At 43.8% G+C, this 11,646-nt stretch overlaps 3 protein-coding genes across 3 annotated transcripts in view; 2 read left to right on the top strand and 1 right to left on the bottom strand.

Annotated features, from left to right (window-relative positions):
- Positions 1-779: 779 nt before the first annotated feature.
- Positions 780-2,995, bottom strand: LOC101782416 (hydroxycinnamoyltransferase 2). Its single transcript, XM_004964780.3, has one exon. It carries the CDS (start codon positions 2,465-2,467, stop codon positions 1,091-1,093), a length of 1,377 nt encoding a protein of 458 aa, XP_004964837.1. The 5' UTR covers positions 2,468-2,995; the 3' UTR covers positions 780-1,090.
- Positions 2,996-6,949: 3,954 nt separating this feature from the next.
- Positions 6,950-11,646, top strand: part of LOC101783510 — a 23,429-nt gene continuing 18,732 nt past the window's right edge. Inside the window, exon 1 of the mRNA XM_004964782.1 lies at positions 6,950-6,966. The gene's annotated coding sequence lies outside the window, so the exon portion shown is untranslated. The remainder of the gene's footprint in view (positions 6,967-11,646) is intronic.
- LOC111257105 overlaps positions 6,984-11,646 on the top strand; it is a 22,176-nt gene continuing 17,513 nt past the window's right edge. The window contains exon 1 of the mRNA XM_022826184.1: positions 6,984-7,273. Coding sequence (XP_022681919.1) covers positions 7,102-7,273 — 172 coding nt within the window. The 5' untranslated portion in view covers positions 6,984-7,101. The remainder of the gene's footprint in view (positions 7,274-11,646) is intronic.

Below are 11,646 nucleotides of genomic sequence, written 5' to 3' on the forward strand. Positions count from 1 at the left end.
TTTAGGCCTAGAGTTACAACTCCGTACATTAGCAAATGGTTACTGTAGCATCACATTGTCAAATTATGGACTAATTAGACTTAATAGATTCGTCTCGCGAATTAGACTCCATCTGTGCAATTAATTTTATAATTAGTCTATATTTAATACTCCTAATTAGTATCCAAACATCCGATGTGACGGGTGCTAAACTTTAGCACCCTGGAGCCAAACAGGCCCTTAATTAGTAGTATGCTTTATATCTGTTCTGATCTTTGGAACATTCTGTCAACTTTAGGTGTACTACGAATCCAATCCGACCTTCGTGCTGGCCGACCTCTTTTGGGCAGTCATTGGATTCATTGTTGCCTGCATCGCTTATTTTACCTTCACATGAAATTCCCATCGGAAAATCATCGTAGGCCGCCGCTGCTCCTTCCGTGTCACGGGGGGTATTATTTATGTTGCCATGTTTGTATATACTCTTTAGATAATGAATAAAAATATAATTTCGGTTTCACCCATCCTGCGGGCAACCACCGTTACAACTTACAAAAATAGACATATGACTTCAGGTCATATAGTCAAGACATCAGATAACATTGGGCACCAATGTAACACCCTAAAACGTCAAACCCAATACTCTGAAAAAATGCCAAACCCAACAATTAGAACTTATGACCTAGAAATTCCATTTGGAGAACTTGCTAGGCAAATCAAAACCTACCTTTCTGCCCTAGCGGAATGATATGGAAGATACCCTCAAACAAAAATTCAAATTCCTCAACGGCCTTCCACAATTTAATCAAAGCTCCCAAGGAACCAACCGCGCAAAAATTTCGATTTTCATGGAAGTTTAAACTTCCAAGGAACTTGTAGGCGCAAATACACTTGATTTCACAGCACAACGTAACAGGGGAAAAAAAAACTTTCTGCGCTCAGTGTCTGTCGATCTCTGTCCTCTCACAATCAATTAGCTGAACAGAGCGATGAAGATTGGAGATTGGAGAATCTTCCTCGCCTTCATAGTCCTTACCATAACGGGCACTCCCGTGAGTGGGAGTGGCACAGCGTGCGATGCACAAGCCTAGGCAAAGCTGCGAGTGCGAGCTCACAGACGGGGTCCCGCCGGCGTCGCCTGTCCCAGGTTCGCTGCAGGCTTCAGCAAAGGGTCGGATTCGACCACCTCCACCAGCCGGGGCCACATCCTCGTGGCGGCGAAGAACCACGACCCGTCGCCGCTCGGGCTGGGCACCACCGTCACGTTCGCGGAGCCCAGCCGGCCGTGCCGCAGCCACGGCATCACGAGCCTGGGCTTGCCGAACCCGAGGTCCCCGTCGATGGGGAACGGGAGCAGCCCGGAGATGACGAGCGCGGGGCTCCCGAGCCCCAGGTTCACTTCCTCCGTCCACTTCCCGCCGTCCCTGAATGCCGCCTTCCGCTCCTCCATCCAGTCAGCCAGCTCCTGGAACCTCGCCGCGGTCATCACCCCCGCGATGGCGGCGCGCACCGCGGCCGCCACGTCGTGGAGCGGCGCGCGCATCAGCTCAGCCACGCTCGCCTCGCGGGACGTGTAGGTGACCACGTTCCCGATGTACCGGTCTAGCGCGCCGTCCGACGGCTCCACCTGCTTCCGCCCGTCGACGATCCACGCCATCCGGCAGCTGGGGTCGGCGTCGCCGACGGCGCGCGCGACGAGCTTCCACACGTGCGCGCACAGCGCCACGAACCGCGAGGCGCGGCGCCCGCCGCCGGGCGGGGACGCCGCGGCCTGGAGCGCGGCGAGGTCGGCCGCCTCGATGCGGTACAGGCGCCGCCGGATGGCCGCGGTCAGGACGGGGTTGATCATGGTCTCCGGGGTGAAACGCGCGAACTCGGCGTCCAGCGACGCGCTGTACCACGGCGGCGACCGCGGCTTGAAGAGGGAGCGGTCGAACAGGGGCTCGCGGGAGAGGCCGCCGTCGCGGACCATCTCGGCGAGTGCGCTCAGCAGGATGGTGAACGCCCTGCCGTCGGCGAGGAGGTGAGTCGTGCCAACCGTCAGCGCGAACCCCCCGCAGGCGAACCGGACCAGCTGCAACGACATGGGGATGCTCGCGTCGAAGGGAATCTGGATCAGTCCCAGCGAGCGGTCGACCTCCGTGAAGTCAACGTCCGCGAGTGGCACGGCGGCGTCGGCGACGACGAGCTCGGCGCCGGCGTTATTGCACTGGACCTCAGGGATCTTTGTCTCCGGGTCCCGCACGATGCGACCAGCGAAGGGGAAGAAGCTGGAGAGGTAGGCCGGGAAGGCGCCTCGCACGGCGGCGAGGACCGCGTCGAGGCCGGCGGCCGGGGCGGGGTAGACGGAGACGAGGAAGATGGGGAAGGGGCCCAGGATGAGGTCGAGGTTGGAGACGGCGAGGACGGCCGGGAATCCAGGCTGCGGGCGCGAGGCCCGGACCAGCGTCCGGGAGGCGATCGAGAGGTGGAAGCGCCGCGCCGCCATTTCGCCGAGCAGATTCGGCGTGTCGGGCGGGGATCCTGGACGGGGATAAATCGTTAGTGACTGAAGTGTTGCTGACCTGGTGGCGTGGCCACTGGCCACTAGGAGAATTCTCGATGAGCACGGGTGGGTGATACACTTTCGCTCTTGGCCCACGAAAGGAAAATGTGTCCGTTCGCTTCTGCTTGTCGCAGCAGTAGCTTCACAGCGCAGCGGCTGGGTCAATCACCGCCACATTCCTTACCGGCTGATCCTGACGCGAGCGACACCACCGTTTGCCGCCCGCGATGCCGGCCCCCAGCCATCTCGCGTTGCCCACGTTGGGGCTACGCTTGCGAAGACCTGCAAGGCTGCCGCGTTGAGGACGGCTGACGGCGACGAGGGCGGCAAGCATCAGCTTATCACGGCCACTGTCTCAGAGGGCAAGCTCTACATCAGCGTCGCATAAGCACGCATTCTTTGGTTCAGGGGCGCACCGTGTGTATGCAGATACAAAGGTTGAGCATGAATGTGTGCTCATTTGATTGTACATGAGAACAAAGACCAACGAGAGTAAGGATTGATTTCTGCTCTAATCCACGATGTGTTTAAGAACTCTATGTAGGGGCCTGGCTGCAATAGGAGAGGGCAGGCAACGGCAACGAGGAAGAGCAGAGATTATATGGAGAGCACATGAAGAAACAGCCTACAGTGTAGGTTGAGATTGTGGATTTGCACAGCCAATCAACAAGTAGCAGAGCAGCAGGCAGGCTTCAACGCTTTTGGCCGACTGCTGAAGCTTTGCTATTGGCTGGCTGCAGTCACTGTAGCTGCAACTGCAGCTAGCACTGCCGCACGGGCTGACGTCATCCGTATCGCTAGTTTTCAGCAGACCTTTGAGGCCGAAAAAAAGAGAACCGACAAAACAGCACAATATTTATTTTGCGAGGGAAAATACTATATAATATTTTAATAGAACTGCTTCGATTGAAACCTTGCTCATCCATAAGGCATCAAATTTATACTTGAAGTAAAAAGGTTTTCAAGCATGGATTTATTGCTAAATTTCTCCTGTTTCAGAGAAAGTCCAACCTAGTGAATAATACCGTGCAATAAAACTGAAAAGACACAGAAAATAAATAAAATCTTATTCTATTCAGGACACATTTATGAGAAGAAAACTCTTCAGATAAAATTATATGGAGAACATCCTTCCCTTATCTTCCTAGCTTCCCGTCTCTCCCTTATTTCCTTCTTCCCCGTCGAACATGTCACCATCGATTGATACACCCCGTTTGCCCCTTCTAGCGCGCGCATGCCATCTGGCGCCACCATCGTACCCACCACAGGGCAGCCGACCTCCCCAGCCTCCTATCTAGCCCCGGCAACCACTCTCCTGAAGAAGAGTCCGTTGTTGGAGCATCGCTAGGGCACCGTGATCGTTGACTGGTTGGAGCATTGCCACCGGACAGATCTGGATCCGGATGTTTGGTTCCTTCGTACCATCCCTATTATAATTCTAGAATCTTTGATTCTATTTCATTTTCTTTATTTCGTTCCATTTCAAAAATATTGCTTCACACATGTTTTTCTTTCGGAATCATTTTAGGAAAATTATTTAGACCTTTCAATTTAAGGCATGATAAGAAAGCACAAACTTACTTAATCGGCTCCCAAGAAGAACTACAGAATGTGTAAATAGACAGTGAAAAATACGATAATTATTATCCTAATATTTCCACAAAGAAGTCCACGGTATCCTGACCTCTACTGTAAGTCTAAAACTCAACCCTCATATATGAAACCCTCTAATTGACACCCTCGATCTCCTCATACCAGACATCGGACACCCCCGACCTAAACTAGTCTGGTTTTCTACCTTGCTAGCGTCCACGTTGGCTGGTCATCCTAGCCAGGGAAGGTGAATTAAAACAGATGTGCTGCCACTTGCCGGAGTAGTAGAGGAAGAGCATGCGTGGAGAAGAGGAATCCGAAAGAGTCGTCGAGCGCGCCGGCGCCAGCAACCTGGTCACGAGGTGAGCGATTCTGTGATGGGAAGTGCTGCAAAAGATGAACTGTAAAAATAGAAGAGGTGGGCAGAGCGGACTTGTGACTTGTGATGCGAATGGATGGATGCAGCCTAGCAGCTAGCAGCTCCCTCACTGGATCGGAAGGCAAAGCACGCAACACGGATAAGACATCAAAATAAGATCAGAGATGAGGATGAAAGAAATCCTAAAGGATTCTACGGTATAACACATCTCTTAACTCTTTTGTTCTGAAAGGTAATTATGAAATGATAGTACGAGTTCACTCTCAATTGCTGTCACTTCCAGATCAAACTCAAGCCAGAGACGCAGCACTGGAATTGTAGAGTGGATGAGACACTATCGCATACAGCTGCATTGTTCAGCGGCTTGTGGCGGAATCACTGCGCCTGCTTGAATAATTAGAATATATGATATGAATCGTGGCGATAGGGAAGAACAATCCCGCTGACCACGTCAGTAAAAAGAAATTTACGCCGTCCGATTTCATTTTCACGGCGCTCGCTATTGGTTGAAAACTCCGCAACATTGTTTGGTCCACGCGTCATACGGCGATTCCTGTGGTGAAAAATATCTACCATCCGAAGACTCGAGTCTACTCGCGGCCTCTCCTCGTCGCCTCTTTCACCCCGCTGCGCGCCGCCTTCACGGCTCTTGCCATTGCCATCGGTGCGGCGGTGCCGTGGCCCCTGTGCGAGCTCCCAAGTCCCACCCCGTGTGTCCACCTTGTCTCCTTCCTCCTGCAGCCGCCTGCTCCAACGATCTCGCGTTCGTGGCTGAGGCAGGCTCTTTCTTCCCCACCTGTGATTTTGAACTATAGGATTTAGTTGTTGATTTGCTCCCTTTCAGTTTCTACCAGATAATGCTCAGAGGTTTTTCCCGTGCTCTCATTTCCAGAGATGCGAATTCACATGCATTCAACTGGCCATGTCATTTTACAATTTTCAGGTTCAATCATCTCCATTTTTGTGAATGGTAGCAGATTGAAGAGTAAAACTTCACGATAATAAACTGTGAAACACATCTTTTTTTTTGTTGAGTGCAAATTTAGCTTCCTTGAGCTAAGGCAAGCTTGCCCTTAACTGTATGATAATGTGCTAAATTAACTTTATCCACACAGCTTCGTTTTATTTTAGGCATAGGACCATTTTCCTGGTATGTATGGAGGTCTACCCTCAGATATTTATGGGTCCCTTTGGATCCCTTGCCCAGCCAGGCTATTGCCCACCTAACCTTGCCTAGCAAGGATACCGGTTTGGTAGTCCTCCCCAAAACTAGCTTTGCCAGGTAAACTCACCTCCATGAGCAAGGAAAAGCTTGCCAGGTCGAGCGAGCCGATTTGGCTCTCCCGCGCCGGCAAGGCGAGCGCGCGGGGCGAACGAAAAAGCGCGGGTAAAAGTGAAAAATGGCGCGAGCGCTCAGGTCACCACCCTTCATAGTCCTCTACCTGCAGGTCTGCTCATTTCCCCCATCTAATCTATAGCCTGAGGGGAGGGGGACGACATCGAGAGGGTCGAGGGCCGCAACAGTGCTGAACCCGGCACTCGCTCCAGCCGCTGCGTTCTCCCACGTCCACGCCTCCGCCGCCACCGGCGAGGTACCCAGCGGCATCTCTGGCGAGAGGTGGCCTCTTCACTTGCAGGTCTGCTCGTATTCCCCAGTTTATTCTTCACCCTCTCTCCTGATTCCTCACACAGATCTGTTGCCTCCCATATTCCCCATCCAAGCTTCTAATCCTTGGTCCTGATCTGTTGATTTGAAGATTCCTTTTTTTTTCATACAACAAATTACGATTGAAGAAATCACAATACTGTTCCTTAAGTAATTTTCAGTTTGGGGATTTCTGGATTGCTGCGTACTATCTTTTCCTCTCATTAGGAAAATATTGCACTTCTCTTGAGCAGTAAATGTTTATTTTATATTTGAGAAATCATTCGAGTACTCTAGTAGTTTTGGCTTGACAGTTCATTATTCCTTTAGATGGACAACCCTTCAGACTTCAAGAGAAAATTGGCTTTTATGGCTGCATCTATGGTGGCATATTGGGCAGTAATCAGTTATATGAATAATAAAAGTAGTCCTGTAAGGTATTCTATTTTGGAGAGAAACAGAGACAGGATGAAATACTTAGAGAAATTATATTGTGGCCAAGCTTCAGACTGCATTAATCTTCTTAGAATGAGTAAACATGTATTCTTCAATCTGTGTGCCAAGTTTCGTTCCATGGATGCACTGAGGGATACTTGGCATTGCTCTGTTGAGGAACAAGTTGCCATGTTTCTTCAAATAGTAGGCCATACGAAAAAGAACAGTGATATAAAGTTTCATTTTACAAGATCAGCCGAAACTGTTAGTAGATATTTCAATCAAGTGTTGTATGCTCTTGGACAACTTGGACCTGAGATGCTTAGACATAGATCGATGGATGTACCCTCAAAAATCAGAAACAACCCAAGATTCTACCCATATTTTGAGGTATGTTTCACTGATTCAAAAATATAACATCGTAACTAACTTATTAGTAAAAAATTTACAATGTCTAATTGATAATTCTAGGATTGTATTGGTGCTATTGATGGAACCCATATACCCTGCCATGTTCCTGCAAGAATGGCAGATCGTTTCCGTGGTAGAAAGCCCTTCCCAACCCAAAATGTGCTAGTTGCTGTTGACTTTGATCTAATGTTCACTTATGTGAGTGCCGGTTGGGAAGGATCTGCTCATGATTCTACTGTCTTGAGACACTCCCTTGATCATCCAAATGGCCTTCGTGTTCCAGAAGGTTTGCCTACTCCTTTTGATGCATTTGCATATATATATATATATATATATATATACATACATATATATATATGTATGTATGTATGTATGTATATATATATTCATATTCCCGAATTTGAATAGTGAGCTGAATTTAAATAGTGCCGCGAATTTGAATAGTGTTCGCCGAATTTGAATAGTGCTGTGAATAGTAACTCGAAATTTGAATTCCGAAATTTTTCGGAGTCTCTCGTTTCCTCGCCCTCGATCGCCGATTTCCCAGACTGGTATCAGAGCCGAGGTTGTTAAAATTTGTGTTTTTGAGGGTTTCTCTATATTTAGTCAAGATTGAAAAACTTCACTATTTAAATCTAGAAGTTAATACCGGAAAGACAGTTAATACTAAAGAAAATATAAATATAAGGTGCAGAATAAATAGCTCCGAAGATCATACTTGGCATACTTCACACGGTCAGATCAATTTATTAGTTGATTTAATACATAACTTCTATATATCTTGGGGTAAAAGGCAAGACGATTTAGAATTAAAATTTGAAAAACTACAGAAAGAACATAAGCATCTAGAAGAGAATATTTTAGCCTTGAATAATAAGCTAGAATTAATCTTGCAAGCAGCAGAAGAAAGTAGAAATTCTCTAGGAAGAATCATTCAAAATAGTGATTATATTAAAAAGGATATAACTCACTTATATAAGAAATTTGATAATACTAATTTTGAGCATAACAAAGAAATTGTTCTATCATCAACAGTATTAGTCGAGTTTAATAGATCATTAAACTCTGAAAAATGGAAATATCTGAAAGTCTCTCTAGAAGAGACAAGTCTCTCCAACTAATAAATAAAGACATAAAGTCTTTAAGCTTTATGGATAGATTGAAAGGAGGATGTGATGATATTGAAAACTTAGAAGAAATGATAGATGTAGAAAGAGATCTTGAAAGATATCAGAGAGATACCTTAAGAAAGATAAGACCTCAGCAAATATATCAAATGGGCTGGTTTGAAAATAAAAATAGGCTATACAGAATATCTAGAGAAGTAGAATTAAGTGTTCTAACAGAACCAGTTCAGCTAAGAATTGTTAGTAAACAATTTGAGAACGGGCTAAAATATTCAGGCTACAAATATATTCATCAAGGAATGTATATCATAGGAATTAAAGGAATGACTAGGAAGAAATTAGGAACTAAAGTTCTAATAACCTTGTTAGATAAAAGATGGGATTCAGTGAATAAAGCAGCATTGGGTTTCCTAGAAGGAGATATGAATGAAAATATGTTAATAACATACATAGCTCCAGACTTAATAATGCCAATAAAAGAATTTATAGATAAAATGGCAATTGGTTTTCAGACCAAAGGCTATGAAGACTTTAAAGGTACAAATTTATTAGTAAGTATAGAATTTGTAGGAAGGTTAACTAATAGAAGTGCAACTAAATACAAGGTAAATGTAAACAATGTAATAGAAAGTATGCAGTCTAAGGGAATAAAATTCATGAGTCCTTTAAAAATTAGTTCTGAAGAAAGAGCAGGTGAAGAATGGAATATAAGTGCTTTAATAGAACCGAAGATTTTAAAACAACCTAAAGATTATGTAAGCTATGAAAATAGTAAAGGCAAAACTAGTATCAGGTTTGTTAATTACAAAGAAAGAAGTTTAGATGATTTAGAAGTCTCAACTTCTGAGTCGAATATAGGAGAAGCTAGAAGACATAGTGTATGTGAATTCATGGAAAAATTAGATATTGATAATGAAATAAAACACTATGAGAAAAAACTAAGTAATGTTCAAGATGAATATAATACCTCCATGATATGTGAATGGTCTGCTATTAGAGAAAAAGAGCTATATTTCAGAAGAGAATTATATAGACTTAATAAAATTAAGAAAGAAAGAGAGTTAAATAATAAAAAGATTAATATGCCGATAATAAAACATGAACCTACCTTACAACATGTAAGTGATAAAAATAGTAAGATTCAGAAAGAATTAGAGAATAATAAAGAAATAGTAAAGGAAAAAGAAGAGGTTGTTATAAGTGAAGAAGATCAATGGGAGATCAATAATAAAATTTTATTAGAAAGTTATGAAGAAGAGGATGAAGATATAATTGAAATACATAGTAGTAAGTCAGATTCACATATTCTTTCTTTAAGAAATGAAGAATTATACAATAAAGATACTGCTATAGAAGCCATGGATATAGATCCTAGTCCATCTAAAAGAAGATGAGAACAAGAAAGAGATATAAAAATTGAAGGAGAAACGGATAGACCATCTAGAAAACCAGGTAATTGGCCACCAGAAAAGGAAGAGCCTACATATACCTATATACCTGGACAATATAAGCATATGGGTTCAAAAAGAAGAGAGTTTGAAAGGACTGTGCAGTTTCAGAATTATAGAAGCGATGGTGCAATATTAAATTTAGCAGCACACGATCCTATTGATTGGCCAAATATTATAAGCATATGGAAAAGCCTAATAGTCCAAAAATATATACAAAATCAGCATAATATTGGAAGTAGAGTAGAAGATATGATTACATATTTAGAAACATTCTTAGGAGAATCAGTTAAAGTTCTATGGGAACAATGGGTAGAAACTTATCCTCATTATTATGAAGAATTAAAAAGAGCTGGTAGCAACCCTTATAATTTTGCAAATATCATATCAAGTATTGTTATAGATGAAGATCCAGAATTAGGTTATACTGCATTACAAAATGAAAGATTGAAGGAAATAGAGAAATTGACTTTAACAAATTGGAAAGGAATAAAAGAGTTCTCTCAGCATTATTTGTATAACGCCACAACTGCTAAGCAAGGCTATAATAAGAGTATAGTTGAAAGATATTTTAATAAATTACCAGATCCTTTGGGATCTATGATATTTGAAGAATATAAAAAGGAATCTAATGGAAGGGAATATAATATTTCTCAGGCTATAACATTTGTTTTTAAGCAGCTAAGAAAAATATGCACAAGCATACAAGCTCAAAGGTCAATGAAGCAATCAGATTACAACTTTTGTAATAAAATAGTTCAAATACCATTGACATACGGAGAAGAGAAATATAGAAATAAGAAATACCCTAAAAATTATAAGAAGGGAAATGTAAAGACAAAGAAAAGATATTTCCTAAGAAGATCAGATAATAGAGCTCCTTTTCTTCACAAGAGAAATGTAAGAAGATATAATCCTAGAAAAAATTATGATAGTAAATGTAGATGCTTTATTTGTAATTCTCCAGATCATTTAAGTAAAACTTGTCCTAATAAAGATAAGAAGAGATATTCTAATAAGCAAGAAGAGCAAGAAAATGTGTTAATTATAGATAGTGTTAATGAAAATATTCTGGTATGTGATGATGATATAATGGATGATGAATCTATATATTCAATAATAGAAACAGATGAAATTGAATATAATGAAGAAGATGAATCGAGTGATGAAGAGACAAACTTGATTGAAGAACTAGCAGGGTTAAAGATAGAAATGATGGATCAAATAATTCGGGATCATAAAAGAGATGAAGTTAATAGAAATTGTGTATTTTGTATATATTATCAAGATCCAGGAAAAAGGGCTACTTGTAGTTTATGTATAAAACAGGCATGTAGATCATGCTTAGAACAGCCAAGTGACAAGAAAGTAGTCAATACAAAATGTGAGGAAAATAAGATCAGTCCGAAGAAGGACTCTTCAAATGATAAAAGAAATAATAAATATTTAACCAATACTCCACACGAGTTTCTTATCCCTAGGATAAGTTTTAAGACTGAACAAGTGCCGGTCGTGCTGCTATGCTTGTGACAGTACTACTCGGTACTCACCGCATGCCTCGCTGGCTCGCTTCAGAACCAGGCCAGCCCGAACTGCACCCTCACCGTCCCTAGCCACGCTCACACAGGACTCAGGCTCTACCGTCTCCCCAGGCAGTTCCACCCGAAGGGAACACTTCTCTGCGCACACAGGGTTCTCCTCAAACGCCGCTACCAGGGCTAACACGAGAACGACACACGCAGAGGTTTCTCCTCTAGGGTCCCTAGCGTAGAGACATCGCCCCATAAGAATGAGCTTAAAGGAAGGCAGGGATGCTACCAGGACAGCTTAATCCATTTCCACGGGACAAGCTTACATGCGGCTTTCCCTTTCGGGAAACCCCAAGCACTTAGCACAAACCTTGATTACCTTACAAACCGAGGGACGAGCTCCAACGGCCTCCCTTTATTCTAGTGGTGGTAGTACAGAGGTGGAGTAATACAGCGGTGGATTCTAAAGTATGATGGCTAATTCTTTCTCTCTCAGGGAGAGGTGGTGGAAGTCTTCATGAGTGGAGTATGAGTGGAGGTCTTCGGTGGTGGAGT

Source organism: Setaria italica, chromosome IV (genome assembly GCF_000263155.2).
Source record: "Setaria italica strain Yugu1 chromosome IV, Setaria_italica_v2.0, whole genome shotgun sequence".
In the NCBI taxonomy this organism is placed as follows: domain Eukaryota; kingdom Viridiplantae; phylum Streptophyta; class Magnoliopsida; order Poales; family Poaceae; genus Setaria; species Setaria italica.